Raw genomic sequence first — 26,553 nt, forward strand, 5'->3', positions numbered from 1 at the left:
TACTGCATCCGGTTGTGGGCTCCCCAGTTCAAGAAAGATGAGGAACTGCTGAAGAGGGTGCAGGGGAGGGCTACGAGGATGATGAGGGGACTGAAGCATCTCTCCTATGAGGAGAGGCTGAGGGAGTTGGGCTTCTTTAGCCTGAAGAAGACTGAGAGGGGACCTTATAAATGCCTACAAATATCTTAAGGGTGGGTGACAAGAGGATGGGGCCAGACTCTTTTCAGTGGTGCCCAGCAACAGGACAAGAGGCAACGGGCACAAACTGAAGCTTAGGAAGTTCCGTCTGAACATGAGGAGGAACTTCTTCCCTCTGAGGGTGACGGAGCACTGGAACAGGCTGCCCAGGGAGGTTGTGGAGTCTCTTTCTCTGGAAACATTCAAGACCCGCCTGGACAAGGTCCTGTGCAGCCTGCTGTATGTGACCCTGCTTCGGCAGGAGGGTTGGACTAGATGACCCATAGAGGTCCCTTCCAACCCCGAACATTCTGTGATTCTGTTGTAGAGAAAGAATATAAAGTAACAGTGAGGAACACTTCCCTCAGTGACTAAGTGTCCTCATAAACTTAAGCAAGTTCATAAAAACAGTATTCTGTCACTAAGGCCTGGGAAATGACCTACAGCTTTATTAAGCTGAGGAATGCATCCTAAATGCATACAGAAGATTTAAGGCAAATATTTAAAATTGAATTAGATGCTTTCCACAGAATGCATTTGACAATGATGACTTTTTCTTTTTTTATTTTTTTTTAATATCCTAATATCTTGGAGGGTAGTGGGGGAATAAACACAAAATTTACTTTCCTAGTTCTTCCCTGATGAAGTCTACAAAAACAGAAACATATGGCTGGGGTTGTGTCCTGGTTTTGGCTGGGATAGAGTTAATTTTCCTCCCAGTAGCTGCTGTGTTTTGGATTTAGTACCAAAAAAAAAAAAATTGTTACAGATAGACTAAGGCTGGTTAAGGCTGGAACACAAAGAGGTGAAAACTGATTCTTCCCAAAGCAGACCTACGGTTTGAGGAGAGTCATAAACAGCACAGACCAACTTTACTCATGAGGAAAAAACAAAGTCCACGCTGTGACGCCAGTAAAAGTCTGGTAATTCACTGGGACATGGCAATTTTAACATTATTGAAAAGCCTTCTCATAGTAGAGGCCCTGAATTTTGTGTCCTACGTATGTTCAAACACACCCGCAACAGGACACAGAAGCAACCCATCCAGAGCAAGTTTAAATGCACACTGTATCGAGAACAGACTATGTAGTGTTCGTGCCCTTTCACTGCTAGTTTCTCCAATTCTGAAAGAACCCTGAAGATGCTTTTGTCAGACACTCTTGTAGCTCTGCTTGCCTGCAATAAAACAACCTTGGCTGCCAGGTCCTGCAGTCATTTCACACACGGCATGGTGTTTACAAGACACAGCAAAGTGCGCAGCTCTTAAAAGCATCCATGAATGAAGGTGTTTCAGCATAAATCAAAAGATAAAAAGAACACGCTAGGTGTACTTTTTTATAGCAGAGACCTCACAGACACTCACGTGTTCAAATCTCACTGGACCCTAGTGAAAGACACAGGAATGCTTCCCAAACACAGAAAGCTTTCTAGCCCTGCCTGTCTGTCAGAAGACGACCTGGGTGCACAAAGCCCCTCTCTGTCCCTGGGAATGAAGCCCTGGCTTAGGACTGGAGCAGGACAAAGAGGAGCTCTGCAGAGATCACGTATCCTATAACCAACATACTGCCAATGAGAACTAAACACATCCAGAGCATTCTCTCTAAATAATGAAATAAGCATTGCTATAGTAAAAGAAAACTAAATAAAATCTCTACCAAAGGGCTTATAGCCAGATTTACAAGATACAATAATCCATTCAGAGCTCAGAAAACTACATTCTAAGTGGAAAGAACAATAAACTAATAAAAAGTAACATTACATATTTTTGCTATATTCCTAGCATTCAAAATAAGACACTGGCTGACTTTCATAACCTTCTTCTGTGTGTGCTTCAGAATGCAAAAGCACAAAAAATAACCACAGGGTTTTTCACCTCAGAAAAACGGGGCAGGATAAACCATCTAGATGCCACCTTGATGGTCCAGCACTGCAATCAGCCCAAACTTAATGACAATTCTTTACTCAGAAAAACATTATCACTTCTTAGTAAATTTACCTTTAAATAACAAGGTTTTGCTATTGGCCTCGAGTGTTACATACACCTTCTCTCCTTTCAGGAGGTTATTTCTCTATTAAAATCACATGGGACAGCAACATATGAACATGGGAGGCAGAAAAGAAGCACGAATGAGTTTTGTCCAACCTATCACCTTTTCTGCCCACAGAAAGATCTTAAGATGTGATGTGAGGTAACTTGTCAGCTCATGAGAGGATCACGAGCCACAACTCATTGGTTCCGGCAGCATACATGCCATTTTAATAATTTAAAGTGTGAAGGCATATGACTGACCATGTACTTCAGTTAAGAAAGCATCTGAAAGGAAGAAGTAGCATCAAGGGGACTGATCATCTTTATTATGCAACAAAGAGAGAAACAGAAAATCAAATACTTTAATAGAAGAAAAAAATAGAAGGTACAATTCAAACATAATATACCATGTTGAAACCATACACAACGCAACATGAACATGAAAACATTGTTAAACAGCAATCTTCTAGTAAAGATTGCATGTTCCAAGCACAAGCATCACTCATCACAAATACACAGCTTTTTGTGCATATCTGAGTTTCAGTGAGAAAGATCATGACCAGCAGCAACATATTTAAATAGATTGTTTCATTTTCATTAAACGCTTACCTAGTGAATGTATTGGATGCAATCTCTTCATATTAAAAGTATAAAATCTTAAGCAAGGCAGCGCCTGCCAATACAGATTTTAACATATGCAAATAAAGAGGATAAACACTTTGCAAGTTTTTTTATAGTGCATTTACACACATTTGTCGCTTTAAAATGTGTATTCAAGTCTCTCAACATTTAAACACGACTAAAACGCTCAGCAACTACACATCAAGTGACAACTAATTATTGCTATAGAAAAATTTGTTTCCCAGAGCTTTAAAACAGATGTAATTTCATTTTCAATTATCGAGATATGTTCAAGTAATAGAAATAAATAGTTCCAGTGTCCATGAGGCATTTTGAATCTGTATTGGCTCTAGGCATTTATTGCCAGATCATATAAATATTTTACTGAATCTAAAAAAGTTAACTAAACTTACATATAATTATTAAATTCCTTAAGAAATGTATGCAGTCATAAAATCATCATGGTATGCGTTTTGATTTTAAAAAGCTAAAACTTTAGCATCAGGCTACCTTGAAATTCCTTTCTGTCAAAGGGTACTATTTCACAGTTGGCTTCATACAGGAAAAGAGGAAGTAAAAAAGCCAAACAACTTTTTCAGTTGGATCAGTGAACCACTCCAAGCCAGTATGTGGTCACACAAGCAACACTGCTGACAGATGAGTGAGAATACACAGACAAGACTATCGGGGGCAAAAAGGGGAGCTGGAGTATGAGATCAAAGTGTGGCCTGCTGCCAAAATCCCATATTAAGCCAGTAACAAAATGCAAGACATGTTAAGTTGTTATAAAAAGGATGTAACTTTTAGACATTTCTGAAATAGCCAGCTTTCTATTTTAGCCAGCTATGCCTTCAGTAATGTTTTACGCTCTGAAAAAAACAGAAGACAGAAATGTCGTTACAGTGTATAGCGCTTTAGTTCCAACACTCAACATACTAGAACTAAGATTCGGTTCCGAAACCCATTACACTGCAGAATGAGGCATTTCAACCTTACTAGTTTTGGAATGTTGAATATCCCAGTATTTAAAGAATAATCAAAACCTCTACTTGGAGAGCAAATGGAAGCCAGGGCACAAGAAGCAGACTGTACTTCGGCTGCACAACTGATGTTATTACACTTAAATCACTAACTAGACTAGGAAAATTACTGGGGATGTCTCCACCATGTATACAATATCCATTAAGAACAGTAGTTTGACAAAGGGCTATGGCAACACAGGATGAAGAGTCAGTCCTAAAGGGACACATTCAGAGCAGTCTCTATTTAAAGAACCAAAATGTAAGCTGTGCAGCTTTCCTTCCCCTTCTCCCCGTTAGTATTAAATAAAAGACCTTAAAGTTCTGTTACAAATGGATTTTCCATTTAAATTGCATTATTGCTCTGTTTTCTTGGATTTTTATGATGGTCTTGCTGGGAATGTGGAAATATAGAATAGAAACTCTTAAAATACATTGGTAACTATTTTAGAGCAAGTTTTTCTTCTCAATGTTTTTTTCAAAGCCTTTGGATGCATGAGATGTCCAAGTTTTAAATGGTCTTACCAAAATAAATAAGTCCATTTCTGAGTGTTGGTAGGTCTGAAGCCAGTTGGTTCTCTAGTTACACAGCCTTCCACGAAAGGACAGAACACACCAAAACTTGAATTCCAAATGCAACAACAGAAGTTCTTAAAAAGCTCCAACAAAATGAGAAACTAGCTGGTCAGTCATATACCAAAAAAGTCTACCTTTTGCATGTCATCCTAAATTGCTCAAAAGTATGTCAGGGGGACCATCTTCCTTAGTAGTTGCAAGCACAGGGAAAACTCCTCACTCATCACTTCACTAAGCAAGTGTCCTATTTCAATTATGCTCCAAAAGGGGAAAAAATAGATGTAATTATTCCTAGGCAATGGTATCATTCTTTCTCAATGAAAGATGAGAAAAAAAACCCGCTCAGGACTGTTGATCTACAGAAAACAAATATTTTCATCTCAAGTTGTTACTATTTTCATTCGTACAGTAATGGCAAAAAACAAATCACAGCATCAAACAAAACTTTGTCCTCGGGCAGGAGAAAAAAAAATAAATTATCGTCTCATAGACATCTTAGCAGATGACAGCCGAACTTCAACAAACTTAACAGTGCAACACAGTATCTTTGCATGTCTTTAGAAAGATACTACTTTCAAAGTTGGTTTTGGTGAATTAAAATACCTGACATTAATAAAAGAAACCATGTGGTTAACAGCATAGTAGAAGTTAGAGAAAATCAAGACAACAGTGAGAAGTTCCAAAAAGGTCCCCAATTCCACAGGGACAGATCTTAGTAAAGGGGTGAAGTTTGAGTTTCAGCAAAATCATATATGAAAAGTCCTTATGACCGTGGAAAGAAGTTAATCCTGAAAAGTGGTTACTGAATACCATCTTTATTAATACATACTTCAGGTCACCAACAGAATTAATGTAATTTTTCTCTCAGATAATCAGTAAGATGAAGGGGGGCTATACTTTAAAAGTTCACATGACAGGATTCTTGAACTGCATTTTGGTATTGGGCTTCTTCATCAAGCTGAAGATTCTAAACAAAATGAAAACATCATCAAAATGGACAAATACTCAAGATGTACCACAGTCCTTAGTTTAGTCATTCATTTTCCACATTTTTACAGAGGAATTGGCACCTAGATGAAGACTCTCCATCTTTATGTGTACCGGATGCTTGTTTATGTTGCACGGTATCTTTTATTCAACCAAGTACCAAGAGATACATGAGACAGGAGAAGAATCAGATGAGTAGGACAAGGCTCATTAAGCAGAAGGGTCCATCTTCTCTCCCTGGCTCAATTACATTACAGAACAGCCAGCTCAGGAAAGCTGACTGTCACGCAATTCTTGTAACAGGGTTTCCAACCAGCCATAACATCCTCCATTAATAAAAACAAAATGTCATCCCTAGACAACAGTAATCATAGATTGTTGAGAATATACTGCTCAAAATGAGAAAGCAAACATGTATCACAAAAGATGGGTGGTTAACCCCGCTACTTTCAAAGAGCTATCTTCCAAGTTGTTAATATGCCAGAGTAATACATCTTTTTAGCGCAATTCTGGCAGCTTCCTCAAATCAGAATTCCAATCACCAGTTCTACAACGTCAAATATGCAAGACGCACTCACGCTGAAGAGCTCAATCTTCTGTATCAGTCTCCTAGCTCTTCCTGCCTTTGTCACAGATCACTCAACACAAAGAACATCATGCATCATCTTTGCCATCTGTAACCAGTGAAGCTGCCTGTGCCTCAAATACCACACTTGTCCCACACAAAGCACAAGCAGTATACCCCAAAGACTGGCAACCTCTGCATAAACTACAACACAAATGCTCCAGCCCTCTGGTCCCACATGCAGAATTCAACTGGTTGGCTTCACTTACGGTCCACCCAGAGACTACATATGTGTATGTAGTTCTGCACCCACTCCACAGTCATTTACTCAAAGTGAGCCCGAAAGAAGGCAACCAGAACAATGACTTAACAAGACATCTCTTTTTCACGTTGCAGCTTCTCTCACCACATACTGGAAGAGAGGCTGCAGCAGCAGTGCCAGTTAGTCAAGCTGCACGTTGAAGCCCGAGAATTATGATTTAGCTGTTTCTGCCATAAAAGGTCAAAAACATCAATATAACAGAGTAACATCTATTTTATTTCCCCCAGAAGCAACAGTAATTAGCTGTTCCAGAGGAACAAATAGCTCAGATAGAGAACACTAAGCTAAAGACTTCAGTCATTGGTCTGGAGCAGAGCTTAACTGTTGACAAAACCTGTTCCCAGTAGCACTTCACGTTGATAAGGGTAAGTTTAAGAACAGACAGGCCTACTCCTGAGTTCTGTACAGAGCAGGAACATAGCATGTCCAGAGCAAATACAAGTTTGGTACAAATTTTTGATTTGGCATTTTTATTTATACCAGAAAGTTACCGTTTATTCCCCTACGCATCAAAGTAGAGAAAGCTTACCACAAATTCTCCGTAGTCAAACCGATGTCTTAGATTCAGATGGCTAACAAGATTTCTAGTAACCTGGTTAGTATCTGCCCAAGGAAGAGACACACAAATAGGACAGATCTGAATTTGGAGAGGAAGGGAAAAGAGAGAGAATTAAAAAAAAGGTTATTGGTAATACAGAATGCATTAAAGACATATTCTACAGGAATAACTAGTCTGTTACTCATCTACTACCAAAATACAGTAGAGACATTCACATAAAATCATAGTTCTAAGCGCTCTTTTCCTCATCTGTGTAACATTCAAAAATTATATTTCAACTTGCCAAATTTCTTAAGTGTTTCTCTTAGGAATGGAGGATTACTATGTCTGTCTGGTACTCTTTTTGTAAATTTCTGTTGTTTAGAATTTAGAAAAGAAAGTGATTACTGCATCTTATTGTTTGGGAGAATTTTTATACAATTGAGATGATCAAGTAAGCTGAAACAAAAAACAACACACCCTATACAGACGAAAAGACTAGAAAACCAAACAGATTTTTCTCCTTCAGTCCCTTTGATTACCTCAGCTGGCCTTGCAAGTAACTCTAGGTTTCACATGAAACAAATAGCTGCATTACAAATGGGATTCTATAGAAACAGATCTGAATTACTAAATGAAGAAGAGTATAAGGCTCAAAAAATGAGATTCTTTCACATCAAGATAAAGGAGACAGCTAAGTCAGAAATGCTTTAGAATCAACAAGAAGCTGGACAAGAAACATTTTCACATGAAGGTCACTCCTCAAGCTAAATGCGCTGCATTAAGTATACTGTCCTTCTCAGACCACACTGGCCTTTACAGATTCAGAGTAGCTACTACAGATCTAAAGTTGCTCACATAATTATAAGGAAAGTAGCTTAAGAAACGTACTTAAGCAACTCTACTTACTACAGGAACTATCTGATAAAGATGTCTGTTATTACAGTGATCCAGCAAGCGTTGTCTGGTAAAATTGGCTTCCTGACACAGGGGGCATTTGAAGGTTGGGTGTCCACTGTAAACAGAAATAGACAGTATTAAACAGAAGAGTTTCAGAAGCTGTGTTACAGAAAGCTTAATCCATCTGTTATCTTGTCATTATTCTCCCTTACTTTGCTAAGAACAAAAAACCCCCACTCTCACTGACATAGCAGCAGACCTAACGGAGTTCCAGTGCTACTTCCAAATTTCAAGTTGAAAACACGTTTATTATTTGTGAACCTAAATGCATTCTTCTGAGACTTGGACTTCAGAAGATTCTTTTGTTCCAATTGTAGTTGCTCTCTGTCCTTACTTACTGGGAACATCTTTTAGTGCAAATCCTTCACGAAAGTACTGAAAAAAATGAAGTTCTAATGTATAGATGCAAATGTAGAAGAAACTACAGGGTTTTTTCAATACAACTTATTGTAGGTGTTTGTCTGGGCTCTTTTTTTAAAGTTAGTAGAAGCTTGCACTATGACTGCTGGATTTATTTTAATAATTATAGAAAAATAAGCACCCTACCTTGTTTCTCCTTGAAGTATTTGATCATTAGCCATCTCGCCATTATCAGATATTGCATCACTCCTGCTACTTTAAATGAAGTAAAAAAAACAATGAAAATTGAAATTAATTTACTCCATTATCAAAATTTTTTAAAGTTTAGCAGTAATGGGCAGGGGGAGCAGAATCCATTGTGTCCCATGAATTTCAAGGCAAAACACACAATAGCACATATTTTAACTCTCACGACCTTTCCTTTGGATCAAGGTATGTATCAGTCTTTAGTTACTATGGTGACCCTTAGTGGAATACCACACAACTTTATAGGAAAGTGGTATATAATACAACAAACATTTAGCCAACAAGAATGGTAATGGAGATTACAGCCAAGTAGTTCATTATGAACCATGTGACTGTAAGACATCCGGCACTTTGGAAGTTTTTTCACTTAGTAGTATACAAATAAGCATTTAACTGCCACGTGTTCACACAAATAATTTACAACTTTCTACTACAGCAAGATAAGTTTACTTATGCTGAGCACAAAATAAACTATTTATTTCCTACAGTAAGAGTGACAGACAGAAATGTTTTAGAAAGTAACTTTGACTATCAATGCACCTCTAGCTAAGCCAGAAGAAACTGCTCAGGCAAGCTGATCATCCCAAAAACATGAATACTTGCAGTCACAAATCTGGTGACGGTACATTTTTTATACTTCTGTAGTACCACAAGCACAGGTATTCTCTTGTGGCATAGTCAATAAATAGTGATATAACAATATCCAGGCACTTCGGTGAAACACTGCTGCAGCTAGTTCTGGTAATAGCTTAAACTTCTGCTTTCAAAACACTGATAGGTTGAAAACCAAACACAGAGTTCAGACTGCTAAAAACAGAAAATAGATGTCAAAAGAAAGCACATAAAGGACAGGCTATATATAATAAAGCCCTAATAAATGAATATGTAAAAAAAGGCCTTCAAAAATGAGCAAAAATCCCTAATCAAACCAAATACATCAGTGAGAAGGTATGAAACAGAAAGCTCTTTAGCTTTACTGTCTGAAAACAAATGGTGTCATTTGTATTTTATGGTGTGTGTTACACACGTGTGTTCCTTACACGTTTCATAAGAGATCAGTTCAAAATAAATTTGATCAGAAAGCAAAAGCTTGCACAATAATGTTTTGAAACAGGATACCCACTAAAACAGACTCAGAAAAGGGGATGGAGAATAAAAAGCGAAGGGAACTTGCCCAGGGCTAAATATTACGAAATATGTTACAAAGTAAGCTGCTCAAAGGCTGTTAAGGCAAGGAAAGCAAGCTATTAATACTACACACTTTTTAGGAGAGTCCCTAGAAGACATTCCAAAGTATCATGCAGAGAGGTTTTCTTCTGTGTGCTAAGAGTAAAGAAAAAGACCTGGAAAAACTGTCATTTTTTGAAGCACAAAAATATGGACAATAATTATTGCAAAAAAGAAAGCATGCCCTGGAAAAAAAATACTTTCCTGGGGCGGGGCGAGGGGAAGAAGACGAAGATGCATCGTTATACATAAAACGCCCCCGATTACCTGTTCCCTGTTGAATCTTGAGAAATCTGTAAGTTTGGAATAATAGAAGCAACACCATATTCATCCTGATACTTCTTACATGTTTTATAGTGCTGTCTCATCCACGAAAATCTAACCTGTAAATGAAATGCCAAATTATTGACATTATACTAAACAATCCAGGGACAGAAGGAAGAGATAATTCTGCCAACAGAAAGCAATGCATGCAGGAATTATGCAGACATCATAGCAGCAGAAACCAGAACTTGTGTCTCCCCTCTCAGCATGAACACTTTCTTCCCCAACAGGAGATCTTCGACTCCTTTTTCCATAGAGCTTCTGCCGCTCTGTGAGACTAAAGAACATTCCCACTCCCCAAGCTCCCAACAGCCAGGCATCTGAGAGCTCTCTCAGGGGCGAAAGGTGTGAGTGAACTCCGTTTAACTGAAACAAAGTCACAGGAACTACACCTCCCACATCCAGGATCAGTAACTGGTGAGCTACAACAGAGAGGGGCCGTGAGGACGGGATACGCACCACAGCTCCTTCAGTCTTCTCTGGCCTGCTGTTACCTTGTACAGAGTAAAATCTTTTTGCATTAGACGTGTTCTGAGAAGACATAACTTTTTCTCTTTGAGAGGGGAGGGAGGAAAAAAAAAAAAGTGAAAGAGGTGAATGAACACCGGCTTAAGGCTGCCTGTCCACCTTAAACGCAAGGTAAGACAATGAGTTGCTTAGATTTGTCAGAAGACAGCTGTGATGGACATGCCCTAAATCAGAATCTCAGGTCCAACAGCACTGTCAGGAAGTGCTCACAGATTTAGAGGCTGAGCAAGATCACACCTCACACGCCTGTGCCTAACTTCCATTAAAGTTCTTCTGGGGTTCCACTTGGTTCTTCCTTCCAGTTTACCAACTTGCTGTCGTTTCTTTCTCCCAGCTTTTCATCCTAATGAATCGTCTGGAACAAAGCAAGCAGCTCAGCTTTCCACTAGCGCTAATCTTCACACTGGCAGAGCTAAGTCCCAAGTGGAATGAAACAAACATGAAGACTACCTGGATTTGACGCAATTCGAGGTAAACAAAGCGTCTGGCTGAAATCCTGCATCCATTTATACCAGGAAACAGACTACTTTCGATTTCAGTGGGGGTCAAGATTTCACCCAACATTCTGAAAATAATGACCCCCCTAAAAAGGGAATGCAGGCAATGTAAGCAGACTGATGGGGCAGGAGAAAATTACATGTGATTGTATGCATCCTGAGAGTAATCAACCCATGTTTTTCAGTTTTAACTTAAATTTTACAGCAGCTCTAAGCACGTTCATTTCCACAGTGAAAGTTTCTGAGATTTTCCATATATCTGCAACTTTCATTTTCAGTTGTCCAAATTTTCTTTTGCCAGTTTTATAGCTATATCCAGTTTTCACACTGTTTGGGGGAAAAGCTGGCACTCCACTTGAAAAGCCCTTATAGATAATACAAGGCTCTCTTTCAGTTTACGCCTGTTAAGCATAGCTAGCAGGCACTGCATGCCTAGTATACGCACAAGCCCTACAAAGCGAAGTTCAAACTGCTACAGTCTCTTTAGCTCCAAGACAAGAATGACACACGGGAGAAGTGTGTCTGATGAAAAGTAAGAAAAATTTACCCAACTTTTTGTAAAGTTTTACTCTACCTGCTTCTCACAGCATCTACAGCCCCCAGAAGCTTTCTTCATACTGTTTTCAACATCTAGAGCCCTTTTGGGATACGTCCTTTCTTTTTTAGTCACGCTCCCCCGGCAGAGAGGACAATGCGTTCCACTTTCTCTGATAGCTGTCAAGAAGCACTTCCTGCAAAACCTAAATTAAGAAGTTACCATAAACACAGGTTAGCAAAGTGAGAGAGAGTCGCTTCATCCTTAAAGAGAGCTGGGTGATTATCAGGGAAAAAAAGGTACCCGGTCAGAGTAACAGTCTGCTTAACACATATCTTTATAAATTTAAGCAAAATTAAATAACGGTGCTTACACAGAAGTACACGGAAATGAGGGGAACTTGGCAAAGCACTTTAGGTGAAGATCTTACTGTTTACTGACCGGTATTCCCGAGCTGCACAGCGGATTGATCATTAATGAGATATTAAACGGTGCGGCAGGCACGTGACGGTGGGATGCCGTACCAGAGCAGCTCCCGGTGACGGCCCCTCAGCGGAGCCAAAAGCCAGCTCCGTCTCGCACGGCCTTCCCCAAGATCCCAGCCCGCCGGATCCTGGGGCTCCCCCCTCGCCCTCCTCGCCCAGCAACCGCCAAGGGCCATCCTGCTTCCCTGCGGAGCCGCGCTTCGCCACCGAACGTCCCCCCGAAACAGGCAGGACAGGCGCCCTGGAAGGAGCGAGCGGCGACGCGGCGGTCCCCGGGCGGGAAACCACGACCAAGTTCACAAGCGCCGGCTCGGCGGGAGGCGCGGGGTGCCTTCACACCGGGCACCCGGGGGCGGGCTGCCAGCGGAGGCCAGGCCGGGGCAGCAGCGCGGCCCGCGGCAGCGCCTCAGCGCCCGCCGGGCCGCGGGGAGGGGGGAGGCAGGCCAGGGGGAGGAGGAATACCCACACGTGCTGGCAGTTCGCGGTCCTCACGGGCGTTTTGAACACCTCCTGGCAGACGGGGCAGTAAAAATCCTCCTCGCTGAAGCACGCCGCCGCCGGTCCCTCGGCCATGGCAACACGTCAGGGCCTCGCCGGGAGGAGCGGCGACGGGAAACGAGCCCCGCCCCGGCGAGCTGAGCTCCGCTCCCGCGGGGCGCCGGCGGGCAGGCCCGGCCCCCCCCGGCCGCGGGACGCGAGGGCGCCGGTGGTCCGGGAGAAGATGGCGGGTGGGCACCTGGCAGCAGGTAGGAGGCCGGGCTGCGGCGGGGGAGCGGGCTCGGCCTGCGCGCCGAACGCCCCGCCCCTCCCTCCCTCCCTCCGCGGCCCGGGAAGCGTCGTGTTCCTCCCCCCCCTCCCCGCTCTACCTGGCGGTGCCCGGGGAGGCAGCCCCCGCGGCGGCTCCCTCCGGCCGGGCTCCCAACGCCCCACGCCCCGCCGCCGGTTCTCCCGGAGCAGGGGCGGGACCGGGGCCTGGGTTTCCATAGCGATCGCCTCCCGGCCCGGCGGGGCGGCCTCCGCTCCTCCTCGCCCTGCCCGGCCCAGGAGGCTTCCCGGCCCCGCCGCCGGGTAGGGCCGCGGCGGTACCACCTCTCACCGTGTGCCTGCCCGGGCCGGGGGCCGGAGCCGGGGGTAGGCGCCGGGGACCCGGGGCCGGCGTCCCGGCCCCGGGTCCCCGGCGCCTACCCCCGGCTCCGGCCCCCGGCCCAGGCCCGACATCGGAAGGAAGCGTTTACGACCACTTTCTGTACAAATAAGGCAACAATGTAGCCGTTTCCGCTCTCTTTAATTTTTTGTTTGTTTGTTTGTTTTAATAGATCGACAGATACTAGCGGTATTTTTAGTCGTATTAGTAATATTTGGGCCGGGGTTTCTGCCTCTTGGGTGATACTGACAGAACCGTAATTCAGCAGTGTAGCTCCGTGCTCTTTCTTCCAGGATAAGGAATTATGAGAGCGTCATCGCAGCGATGTCGTGATGCCAACAAACTTCTCCAGGTAAAGAAGACTTTGGACCTGTGAAGCACACCGGGCACTGACCTGCTTGGAACGTAATTCTTGGCGGGTAAACAACAAACAAAATGCTGGCAATGCTTTAAAAACAAATGGATTTGTAAAGATTATATTTTTTCCAGAATGTCTTAATCTGTGAAGATCGTATTAGTTCATAATAAAACTAAGATTCAGGCTAGGCCTGGTCTGTCACCCTGTATCAAAGATATGGGACAAGGGCTGAGGAGAAGTGGGTGCTTCACCTTTGTTTTCCCTCTCTCCTTGGGGCTGTAGCTGTCTATACCATAGCTAAGATGTCTAGAGCAGACCGTTAGGTGGGGAGATGTCTGAGACCTCTGGTTCACCTATGCCTTCAGCCTCTGGCATTTCGAAACTATTCAGGCTTCAGGCGGCTTCTTGTACCTGCCGGTGATCAGCAGCAAGAGGCAGTGCCCATGCTACCATCTGGGCTTGTGGTTAGGAGGGGAGAGAGGGAATCGCAGGAAACTAAGCTGAAGCTCAGGTCTCTCTCCAGGTGAGGATGGGGGGTGAACCGTCCTGTGATTCTGTGACGGATGCTGGCTCTGTTCTCTTATTCAGGATCTATCGCAATGACTGTTGGCTAAAAATGCTAGTATCTTCCTAAGCAAAAGCAGAGACAGGAGAGCAAAAGCCCATGACTACCCTAAATACCTTCTTATTAGACCACATGGAGGCAAAATTTGAATGCCTTTAAATATTGGGTAAGCTGAAACACTGAGGGGAAGCACATCTTAAGCGATGGACACACCGTAAGAGTTAAGTTGCCTGGGCTGGGGTATTTACTGCCCATGCTTCAGGTTGGGAGAGAATCTGGTGGCAAAGGCAGAACTCCCTGGGCAGGGATCTCCTGGGAGAGGACAGGTGTGGGATTTGAGGCACTGCGGCAAGATGTCCTCTTCTAACTGTGGCTCTGCTAGCTCGGGAGGTTACCGCTCCCCTCATCTCGCCACTGCTCTGTTAGAGGCTGCTAAGGGTTAGATGAGATGTTCATGGGCAGGGAAAAAAAAACCCATACTATTTAAAGTTCCTATGTTCTTCCCTGAAATGAAGTAGGAAGCCAGGCCAGTAGATCTGAGTAGGCTTGACGGGCAATGAGCAGCAGCTGGTGGCGGTGACCTCTTCAGCAGTGCAAGTACAGCCAGAAGAAGACATATAACTGTACCTTAAATGGTAAATAGCCTGCAGAACGCTTCTTGTGCATTTTTGTGACTAAACAACGGCTGCATAGCCAACTTCAGGTATGCTCTGTCCATGCCATGAAAGTACATTAGAAGGCAGAATTAGAGAAGCCCCATTTCAGATGCTACATAACCACCTTGTGTTATTCATTGGGAGAGAGGCAGCACGGCCTTCAGCCTCACCACAGGAGGCAGGCAGTGATGGGCTTCCAAGCCTTCAGTCTTCCTCTATGGCTTCAGCAAAGCATGTCCTCATGTCTCAGTTTCTCAGTCTGTGAAAGGGGAGCAGTTTTTAATCACCAAGTAAGGCTGCTGCAAGGTTAAATTAATTACTGCAGGTAAAGAGGGTTACGTCCCCTGAATGCAGATGTTAAAACAAAAGCAAAGATTTATTACTAAAGGAACATGATGAGTCCATTTGAACTTTGTTCGGGAGACCGCAGTATTTATCGATTAGTAGCTTTTGGCAGGGGGAGAAATTGCGCAGATGACCTCAGGGAAGTAAACTACAGGAAGGTGTGCGTGAAGGCATTCATGCTCTTGCTAACATTATTGTAAATCTTGATCCTTTAATAAAGCTGTGACCTTGGAGTTGACAACTACTACGCTGTGGAGCAATATATAGCATGGCCCCAGCCTTGTAAATCTTACGTAGTTTTTGCCGTTGACATAGACAACATGTAAAGAGAAATCAGGCAGCTAAAGTTTATGAAACACATTTATTTGAAGGAAAGCATTTTAAATCAGACTTTTTGGATTAAATGAAACCCATGACCCTGCCAACTTTTTATTCCTCATGATAAAACGTGTTTGTGAAATGAAATCTCAACAGTGAAAACTTGTAGAACTGCTCATAAAATTTTGCTGTTTGCAGGGGGGAACTGCTACTGATGAGGTAGATTTTAGATCACCTTTGCACAGCTGTTGGACTACTTTGAACAACTACTTCTTGTACAAATATTATTTTGGTTGCTTTCTTGACGATGTTGCTGCCGCTGCAAAAACAGCACATCTCCTTGCCCGTATGAGAAGGGCAGCGGTTTGTTCTGTCAGAGCAGTCAAAGATGGATGTGAGAGGAAGCTGTGTAGCTGCAGGGGGATCAGAAGGTGCCACCTGCAAGAGGAAGGACATCCTTTGCTCTTACCAGGTATATCTGTATCACCACTGACAAAGGACGCCTGCAGCCATAGACAAAACTAAGGACAACACTCCTACAGTGGTAGCTTATTTCATACATATAGAAAGTTCCCTATATATTTTTTACATGTGCAGGAAACCACAACTTTTCAGAAGTCAAATAACTTTGACTATAACAATATATATAACAAATAACAATGTCCAATAACTTTTTCACTATAAATTTGGCTACTTTGCTCTGGCAGAACAGATTTTTTTTTTTTTCTCTAGTTACTCAAATGTTCCCACAAATTCCACACTTTGGAGCAGCACTGTCCATATTTCTGACTGAGGAATTTTCATTCCCAAGGACAGTTCTCGAAGAAAAAGGAAGGCAGCTTTCCCAGGCACGTGAAACATTGACTCTTTGTCTTCCCAAAAAGGAGTCACACTGTGATTTCAAAAAAAACCTAGTAAAGACCTAAAAGCTATTTGGAGTTTCCTTGTTAACATGTTACCATGTTACTAAAGCTACTTTCATCGCTGTACATGCTTCTAGGAATGAACGTGACTTTTAGTTTCTCACAGATCAATTGGATCTTTGAAAGATACTATATTCTACTGTACATGTAAAAAACCTACAAATTTTTAAACCTACGTAGTAAGAATGCAGGTTAATTAAAAGACACTGTCAATCTCTTGAACAGGTTTCTATTGTTTTATTATAAACAAAATACTTCTTGCTCACCTTTCAAGATGGCTTTCACTTGCCAACTTCGCTAATTTTGAGTCTGTTGTTGCACTGTAAATGGAAACTTACGTGCAGTCCAATGAGGAAAGTAACACTGTCTGTGACAGCAGGTAGCATCCCTGATACCATTTTGAGGGGGTGGTTGTTCCAATTTGTTTGGTCCTGTAGCATCTGAAAAGCTGTTGTTTGTCGTCTACCTCCGGCATTGCATTGTCATCATTGATGTGCAAAAGACTGGCCTGCTCCAGGGAACGCAGATACAAACAAATAGGAGAGGCTGCTGTCAAAGCCAGGTGTCTGAATACTGGATGGTCAGCGAATTCAGGAGTATGGTATTTTAGCTAGAGAAACTGACAGTATTTTCTTTTATCCTTAAAAAAAAAAAAAATCACCACCTTTTTTAAATGAAACTGAAATTTAATTAAAAAAAAATAATTTAAGGGCAGAAAAATGCCAATGCTTAAGAAAAAAAACCCCACAACATTTTTAGGTCCACGCAGCTTACTAATACTTCATTAATTGCAAAAGTCTAAATTTTAATGACCATGTCTCTGTACAGAACATGTTCTTCCCCTCTTTTTCAGTAGTTCTTACGCACTATTTGGATGACTCACATGCACATATTCTAAGAATGACCCATCCAGAACTCTTTCTACAAGAACTTCTCCAACAGTGTTTATGTCCTGAAAGAAAAAAAGGATATTTTATTGACTGTCAAGATAGTAATTAATGTGTTAATAGATTTAATTTTGACTGAGCTACCAGTTAACAAAATACTGGTTGTGGTGGGTAAACATCCACATTTAAAGTTTAATACCTAATTTTCTACTCCTTAGTGGTAAAGACTGCAACATACAGCAAGAGAAATCATTATGAAAGTTGAAATAAATAAGAATGTCAAATGCAGAAACAGATGAACTCAGTGATTATGCCAAACCCAACAATGCTCATGCTATTTATTAAAGAGTCCAAGCTGGTGATGCATGTTGTATTACTGTGTATAGAAGTAAATACTCAAGTCTTAGCTATATTTTATGAAGCTATGTATGTATGAGCTATCATTAAAATGCTATCATCCATAGGTCTGTGTCCACTATAGGTTCAAATTAGTAAGATAGTTCTTCACCCCTGCCCTCCATTTGGACATAATTTGCTTTAGTGCTTTTGCCCCATTAAAAAAAATGCTTTATATCTTTCTTTGGGATTTTTTCTGGATGAGTATTTAACATAAATATGGGAAAGCATTAACTGATACTCTTGAGAAATTCTAACAGCATGATAATGCTTGTGCTGTATTTTCTATTTTACAGCCCACTTAGATAGCAAACAGCTGCAGCACCTTTCAGAAGTACAACTGTGTCATCTGAGGTTCTTACAGAGTAAAAACAGGTTGTTGAAACAACTTTCATTTGAAGTCTGTAGGCTTCTGTTTGAGGATCTCGAAGTAATTTATAAACAATATTCAGATGCATAATACCTGTTAAGAAGCGAGGTAGTGGAGTGCCTTTCCCTTGTCCCACCATTAGACAGCATCGGAACTGAGGACAGAATCCGTAAGCTGGCACCACTGACTACCACACTATGCTGTTTCTGTATTCATCTGCCATGCTTCGTGACTTTGTGGTGCAGTTTCTTGCTCAGTTCTTTTCATGACTTCTTGATTGTAAAAGGTGTGGAAGAAGATACACATAAAGAAATCAAGCCTAGTAGTTTGCAAATACCGTTACTCACTATGTAGTCTTCATAGAATCGTAGGTTGGAAAAGACCTCTAAGATCATCAAGTCCAACCATCAGCCCAACACCACCCTGCCTACTAAACATGCCTACACAGTGGAGTGTATGTCTGAGTTGAAGATGCCTTACAAAATTTCTGCTGAAATAGCTTGTATCTTTCCCAGATGTTAAGCAACAAATTGGACAACACTATAAATAAATGGAAGGAAGTACTCAATTTTCATCTTGGAGGTCTTACAGAAGAAAAATTACCAGTGTTTAAAAAAGTAGAAATCTGAAGTAAGTGGATCTGCTATGGCTAAACAGCATTCTTTGAGCAAGATGAACACTGCTAGGCACAGTGCACTGTCAGATCAGCTGTCAATTACACTGATCCGTGCTATGCAATTCGTGTCTGCAGACATCCCAAGGACTGACAGCCGATATAGATTTGATGGTTAATATATTCCCTCCAGTCATGCAAAAGCGTTTGTTTTATCCAGTACAAAATTTGTTTATCATCCAAACAACTCATGTATCCATTTATTTCTCATTCAAATAATAAACTGTAACATATAGTGAAATAGTAAATAAAAATAACAAATAATCCATATGTTTATCATCCAAGCCACTGTTGGGTGATGAAGTGCTACAAGCAACATACAGGATTTCTCTGGTCATCAATAACAAATTAGTTCATCTGTGTGCTTACAACAGAACTACCTAAAACACTTAATCAAAAGAAAAGCTGCATTACTTCCTGTGGGTTCTCTGTACTATAAAAGTTGATGTTGCTGCAACATTTATTTCTTCAAGGAGTATTATGAAAACACTATGTGTATGCTAAAAAAACAATTGTCATGGAATACACCATGTGTGAATATAATATGTTTAGACTAAAAACAGCTTTATGACATGTTGTGGTAATGAACATTATGACACATGCCAAAAATCTTACGCCTTTCTTAGAATTAAGACTCCAATGTGTTTATTCTAAGTTTGAAACAAAAAGGTTGAAACAGTTATGCTGAATCACTTTCTCAGTTACTCCTGAAGTCCTGAAATAGTTACTCCAAAGTATTTCAGAATTAAAGGGAAGGGTCACCGTGTCAGCAGCAAACAACGCAGTTGCACCTCTCCCCATGTTCCCTCTCTTTGCTTTGTATTAACGATGTGGTGCCTACAGTTTATAAACCAATTAAAGCAGTTATGAAAACAGTATGACTTAAAAGATCACATTTTCATTCCCTGACTTACAGTTTTTACATTATTTGCAGGCAAACATAGTTCTGAGTATTGTTTTTTACATTACGTTTCAAAGAAATGTGCAACAGAAGCTCTATAATGTCTCACAAGTCTCTCGGGATCAGCCTGCATGTGCAACTCTGAATTGAGCAATGGATTGAATAATTTTCTAAGTTTTAAGGCTTAATTCTGCCCTACAGCTACACAAAATGCCTATTTGTGGATTTGCCCGGACTGAAAAAATAAGAGAGATTGATATGTGTGGTAAAAATTATTGACAGTTATTTCAGTTGACCAAAGTAAATAGAGTCTAATCTGAAAAATACAAAATTTGGCAAAATGTTTGATGTTAAAGCATTAACTCAGATAAAGGTGAACACAATATACACTCTGAGTGAATACTTCCTTTAACTTACTCGGAGCTCTGGCTCCACAATAACTTACTAATATGATCACGGTTAAAATAGTGAAAACCAACCTGCAGCGTGAAACGGAAATGAGCGGGTTTCCCCCATCCCACCCGCTGCAGGGAATGGGAGTGCTGGTTGATTTGTCTACGAGCCCTTGAGTCTGTAACCTCTCTAGAACACCTCTTCTGCAAGATGTGAGAATCAGAGTCTAAAATGTGCCAGCAAATGACGATCAGGGAAGTAAATTATGCTTGTCGAGACCTGAGCCTACACCCTACGGACCTCAGTCCTACAAACAGGGTCACAGCAAGACCTCGCCACCTCTATGGACCTTCAGAATGAAGCCATTTATGTGAAATTAACTTAAAAAAAAAAGAAAATTAAAACCTACTCTATGACAAACTCCTATATAAGGCCACATAAACAGTTTTTAAACTATAACCTCAAAACCCAGATGAGAATACACAGGAAATGCTGCACATAAATCTGAGTTAGGACAGTAGAAATAGCACATGCGGGATTTAAAAGCAGGCAAGTCACTGAACCTAATAATGCTCATTGTCTTGGTTGTAAGTACCTGTTTGTTGTATCCATCATAAGACTTTCTAAACTATTTTCAGTGCTCCTACCAGCACTCACGATAATAGGAGTGCTAATATTTTAAATATTATGTGCATACACGCTAGTCTGTGACAGATGGGAAGAGGGAAGGAATGTAGGTACGTTTTTCCTTCACTGTCAAAACCAGTTAAACAATTAATATATTTTCTCTATGTCTATGATCTCCTATCGGTAATGCTTGCTAGAATTAATCAGTTTAACATGTGAATTCAGCCAAATATATACTTCTGTACGTTACCACTGCTCTCCTTTCCAATCTGTGGTGAGACAGTGGTCCGTTAGCTCATCCTCATCTACATTGCACTGTCAATAAGGACAGGAATATCTGGGAATAAGAGGTAGTATATTGTTAGTGGATGCAGATATAACTGATACATTTTTAGCACTGCAGGCAATAAAAGCAGTATTTATATTTCTTCGGCCAGATATCATTAGAAGCTTCTTTTGCCACAGCTAAGATGCAGCCGGGGTGTGTGACAGGTACCGGGGTGTGATGTATGCTGTGCTGGTGAAAGGTCAGCTTTGCTAATGGATGCTGCGAGCCCTGCGCAGGACTGTGCCAGCACGGCAGGATATTGATCCAGAAAAGCACTCTTAACATAACCACGACCTTAGAAAAGAACAGATGAAAATACTGAACGCTACAACTACAGACATTTGCTAAAAGCATCATTTAATTGCTGTGATACGCTTGGAGGATGTGTGAGCAAACTACCAATTCTCAGGAGCCCTCGTTAAATATCGACACTTTCTCACAAAGGATTCCTACTTAGTTTTCAGTACAGAGTATGGTCTTGTTGCATGGCGGAGACATTGTTTTCAGGTTAGTGCAGTTTTCAAATGTACGTGGATAAAAGTTCCAGATTTTCTGAGCATCAGAAGAACAGTAACTGATAAGGAGATAGGTCTCAGCAAGCAACCTGAATAATGTGTCATTTAGGAATTCAAATAGCAAAGAGTCTAAGGACTTTAGATTACATAAATCAAAAAAGCATTTTAGTAGTGATACCAAAATCGCTCCTACTGGTAAAGCCCATTGAATTTCAAGACCTCACTTATTCTGGAATTGCTACATGCCTAACTGATTGATCTAACAGGTCCTGCCCTCAAAGAGAAAGAAAGGGAGAAAGAATGGGAACTTTCGATATATACACACACACATATTTGGTAAATATCTATATTCTCTATATATATACTAGAAGTATGTAAATAAGAAAAGCTGTCAGTCTTAATTCAAAGGTATTTCTGAAGAACAAATTATTAGAAGAGAGTCAATTAAATTTAGATTACTATTAATCTTATTCATTCTGGAAATAACATTTTCAAGGAGTTTTATTTGAAAGTAAACATAATTCTCCCCCAAGAAAAATAGCAAAAACGGCTGACTTGTCAAAATACTGTTGTTTCTACAAAACAAGTCATGTGGAACTAAATTCTGTCAAAATCATACTAATTGCAAGTAAAATGTATTATTTTGTAGCCTTACACAAAAATATTAGTGTCCATTTTAACTGCTATTTGAGTATTATGATTTAAAAATACTAGCAAAGGATTCCTGTTCAATTCTATACAACAGAAACAAGTTCCAATTTAAAAAAAAAAAAAGAAAAAAAAAGAGAGACTTCTACCAGATTGACTTTACTATGTTGGGATTACAAACTCAAAAGTGTTTTTGCAATGTGATCATCACCAGGGTGTACCTTGTTACAGTACCTCCAAGCTCCTGTAGAGATCCATATTTTTCTATGTATTTTTCACAAGTTCTTAAAGGAGCTCTCATCTCACTCAGACATACCCAAGCAATGAGAAGCAGCAGCTTGTTACGTTTTGTACCATGACACGTTCACACTGACACATCGCACTGAATATTTTCTAGTTCAAAGCCTTATTACAACATTGTGGCTATACCTAGGGAAGAATACGCATCTCCTACTGCTGGCTCAGTTCCTCGAGCACTGTGTTACTGGTTCAGTATTGTTCTAACACATTTTATAATAATAACATTCATTTTATGAGATTAAAGTGAGTTAGAGTGAAATAATTATTGGTTTGTGGCGATTTTATTTGTTCCTTATATTGGTCCTTAATATTTGGAATTAAATTTGGGAGGCAATAGGAAAACATTTCTAGTTTGAGGAGGGGGACCATCCCAGTTCACATCTTGCTCTGTTTTTAATGATGAAAATCTAGACAAACCCTGTTAAAACAAAAAATCTTCCAACTTGAGGGCCCAGTTCTGACCTCAGTGAAGTCATCAGCGAAACTTTTTATAGATTCATTAAGGATACGATTTAGGGTTTATATTGCTGCTGCTACTGGCTGTCATTTTCTTCTTAGCTCAGAACCTCTGTATAACAAATCTGGTGAAGCACAACCATGAGGTATTTTTTATGACAAAAAAGAATATGAAATGATACAAAGTGACCATGCTGAGATATTAAAATATTATTTGCACGGAGATTGTGCAGAGACATTAATATTATAGGTTATTCTATATTCATAACCTTCAAACATAGATGACCAGTTCTGGTGAATCATGGTGAAGAAATTTAGTATAACCCTGTCCCAGATGTCTGTGCAGTAGCTCCACTACAGATTATCATGCTGAAACATGCTCATACCTCAGTCACTTAATTGCAATTTCCACTTCCCAAGTGGAAGCTGCAAATGAAATTAGCTTTGTACTAACACAGCAATCCAAGCACTGGTGTGACTGAGGCACTGCAGGAGCGTTTGCCAGGGGTAATCTGCCAAATATAAGAAATAACATACAAAGGTATCTTGATGCTATAATGCATTAAATGTACTCTCTTTTTTAACATATCTTAGTGGCCTCACTGATGGCTTTACAGAAGAAATACAGCCAATGCTTTCTGCAGCCATAAGAAAGATAATACACCACTGCAGATATCCATAATCAGGTCACTTCTTGCACTCTGCCACTGAACAGCAAAACACAGTGATTAAGCTCTACTAAGTACTGAGAAGCCTAGCTAAGCCATATGTAGCTCAACACTTCTTAACATACCTGTCACATTTGGGTTCCTGCTACAAAACCTGATTTTTAAAAATATTGAGATTAAACTCAATATTTAGCTACTGTTAATATCAAGGTGTTGCAGTTCAAGTATTTCATTGTTAGCTTTAAGCAAATCTTTCCCAGATAGAAAATCCACGTCAAAAAGGTAAAGAATAAATAGTGCTAACAACAAATAAACTTTTTTGCTGTTTTTCTTATGTTCTCTGTAATTCCTCACAACCCTGAAAATAGCAGTTTTCCTGAAGTTCACACTTGTACTTGCTGGTTTACATGTTACGGTATATTCACACTGCTGCTGCTAGACAGGAAGGATTTAAGGGTATTGTGTTGCAGTTAGCAAGACAAAGGAAGCAACAAAAGCCAGACATGAATCTGGTCAGAGAACAAAAAAAAAAGCAGTCAGATCTAAACTGTACAATCTCCTCCTACGAAACAAAACAGGTATAAAAATATGAGGGGAGAGGAGGAATAAAGAGTGTTCATTATGCAGAAAGAGGCACAGAGTAGATATTTACAAGCAAGCAGGTATTCATAAAAACAAATACTTGGGTTTATATGAATTTTCAAGTAAACGTGTATTAATTCGATTTTGGTTAACTGTTTTTCCTGTTGAAACATGCCCTGTCCTCCACCACAAAGTCCTGTTAACCTTTTGCTCTGCACCATGTTTTGATGAATGGAGATGGTCCAGTTTGAACAGTCGCATTTGAAATTTAATTTGCATATGAGTAAGCAAAGCTTTAAAAGCCTTATTTAGACTTCAGAAAAAAGGCTCAGTTTAGGTAGCTTTACCAAATGGGGGGGGGGGGGGGGGAGCAGTGTTTAAAAAAGGAAAAGATCACAAAATGTTATACCTTTTTCCTGACTTTTAACTGGTCCATTTGTGGCCAGGAGTTTTACAACTGGGCAATCTTAGTATAAAAAAATTCGATTTGTCCTTTCTCCAGCCAAAGCCAACGTAGAGAGTGAAGAAGACTCAGATCCCATAGGTTTAGGCTTGAGCTCAGTATCTGCAATGGCACTGAAAACAGTGTAGGCTGTCGTGTGATGAGCGGGTCGCTGACCCAGCCGTCTCAGGGCTTGGGTTGGGGAAGGGCATACCTGCCTCTGGCAGTGTCTTAGCCACTGCACTTCTCTGGTTTTAGTAAGAAAAACAGATTGGGTTAGTGGTCACCACAGCTGCTTTTTAAAAGCTTTTTGTCAGTTATGGATATGACAGATGAGCTTTGGTGAATCTTCCTGTAGAGATTTAAGACATTGCTGCGCCTCACTATCCCAGCACCATTGCAAAGCCCCAGTGCTAATGGGGCCGGAGACAGCCTTTCTTTGCATTAGATTATGGCTCCCCATCACGTCGAGATAGGGATCTGAAGGGTCTCGGGTAGAGTGAGCGCCTGGGGCTGCAAGGAAGGACAAAGGAAAGGACACACACTGACCGACTGACTGACAGCCCCTCTGGCATTGCAGGAGCTAGAAGATGCTGTTGTGCCAGACTGCAACCCGCAGTGAGCACACCGCCCAGCCTGGGTGAGTGTACAGACAGCAGACACGTAAGGGCGAGGAGGTGGCAAAAGTCCTTGCACCTCTGCAATAAACTCGCATTTGTGCCCCTCTGCTAAGTATCCCAGCCCTGCAGCAGCACCGTCAAGAGCAAACTTGTGTCTGCAACCACAGCTGCATGAATGCAAAACTTCACTTAAACTGCTGATTGTGCACTGAAACAGGTAAGGAGCAAGAACATCTTCCTTTTCGCCAGCTCGGCTTGGAGATTTAACTGCAGTAGCTTCCAGAAGAGAGGCACCTAAAACCGTAAATCATTGCTGTCGTGGTCTGCAGAACACACAAACTAGGTAGCGCTGGTGATCATGCTGTGACAATTTAGGATGTTGCCACTCACACCCTCCTGTTCCGCCCCTCTGTTGAATCACAGAATCATTTAGGTTGGAAAAGACCTTTAAGATCATCGAGTCCAACCACAAACCAAAGGTTACCCACCTTTCCTCCTGTCTCCTCTCCCAATCCTCCAGTCCAGCAGAACGTATCATGTGCTTATCTCTCAGATACTTCTACTCAGTTTGGCATTTTAGTGCAAATTCACCTGCTTTCCCAGTTGCTAAAATGCTAACCTTTGCACCAGAGCTGCTAAGTCAGGAGTCCACATTGCCCCCATCAGCTCTGCTGTGTAGATAGCAACTCAAGCAGAAGAGTGGAGTCAGAAGCTGAGGCAAAACCTTTTTAAGCCAGTATAAAACAACTTGCCAAGCTTGCCAGTGTGCTCCACAACAGCATTTCTAACACACTGAACAGCCTGTGATGGATCTATAGGAGGGTTTCAGATGTAATCTCTTCTTGGGAAGCCTTCTTCATATAGCTCCATGGAGCCAGGTAAAATGCAATCAAAGCCACAGTCAGACAGAAGGTGGTATTCTGCTGTTACTTTACAGAAGTATAAACGATTACACAAAGTGCAAGGAGAGCACAACCAAGACCCAACATGTTCCCTGTCCAAAGATAAACTCTGAATTGTTACACACAGTTTGCCCTCGGGAATGTTTTAACTTAGATTATTCTTGTACTTTAGACAGGGTTGAAAAGGTTTTTGTTTCTCTGAGGAACAGAAGAGTCTTCTATAAATAACTCTGTACAAGGTTCACACCTGCTGTCTGAGAGCTTTCCCCTTTTAAATAACAAAATGCAATGTAAATGGTATTATAAACAATATCACAAAATATAAAATCAGGTTACCAGTTGCTAATTTGTTTACCCTCCCCATAAAACTGTCAGTAGCAGGAAAAAAAGGTAATATAAAGGATATAAGGATTGGTGAAGAACAACTACACTCATGCATTGTACACAAATAGTCTTTTGCTATTAGTCAGTGATTCGTTCTATTGACTACAAAAACAACCTGCAAGCATTTCAGGTTCAACAGCAAAATCCCCTCCACCC

The 26,553-nt window shown here is 41.1% G+C and overlaps 1 protein-coding gene and 1 long non-coding RNA gene across 6 annotated transcripts in view; one reads left to right on the plus strand and one right to left on the minus strand.

Moving 5' to 3' along the window:
* The window catches only part of LOC104329165 (E3 ubiquitin-protein ligase RNF138), a 50,229-nt gene extending 37,408 nt beyond the window's left edge, over positions 1 to 12,821 (minus strand). The window contains exons 1-7 of one of the 5 annotated variants that reach the window (XM_075416246.1): positions 12,463 to 12,781; positions 11,551 to 11,716; positions 9,895 to 10,010; positions 8,341 to 8,409; positions 7,744 to 7,849; positions 6,826 to 6,933; positions 2,511 to 5,389 (exon numbers count right to left, since the gene is read on the minus strand). In XM_075416246.1, the coding sequence (XP_075272361.1) occupies positions 5,321 to 5,389; positions 6,826 to 6,933; positions 7,744 to 7,849; positions 8,341 to 8,409; positions 9,895 to 10,010; positions 11,551 to 11,716; positions 12,463 to 12,569 (741 nt within the window). In that variant the 5' untranslated portion in view covers positions 12,570 to 12,781 and the 3' untranslated portion in view covers positions 2,511 to 5,320. Of the gene's footprint in view, positions 1 to 2,510; positions 5,390 to 6,825; positions 6,934 to 7,743; positions 7,850 to 8,340; positions 8,410 to 9,894; positions 10,011 to 11,550; positions 11,717 to 12,462 lie in introns of those variants that run through there. The other 4 variants (XM_075416243.1, XM_075416241.1, XM_075416244.1 and 1 more) reach the window with 4 other exon arrangements.
* Positions 12,822 to 13,188: 367 nt separating this feature from the next.
* LOC142360855 (uncharacterized) lies at positions 13,189 to 16,527 on the plus strand. Its single transcript, XR_012763444.1, has 2 exons — positions 13,189 to 13,559; positions 16,115 to 16,527. It is a non-coding gene; the product is annotated as an uncharacterized LOC142360855 (long non-coding RNA).
* The last annotated feature ends 10,026 nt before the right edge of the window (positions 16,528 to 26,553 follow it).

This window comes from Opisthocomus hoazin, chromosome 3 (genome assembly GCF_030867145.1).
Source record: "Opisthocomus hoazin isolate bOpiHoa1 chromosome 3, bOpiHoa1.hap1, whole genome shotgun sequence".
NCBI lineage: Eukaryota > Metazoa > Chordata > Aves > Opisthocomiformes > Opisthocomidae > Opisthocomus > Opisthocomus hoazin.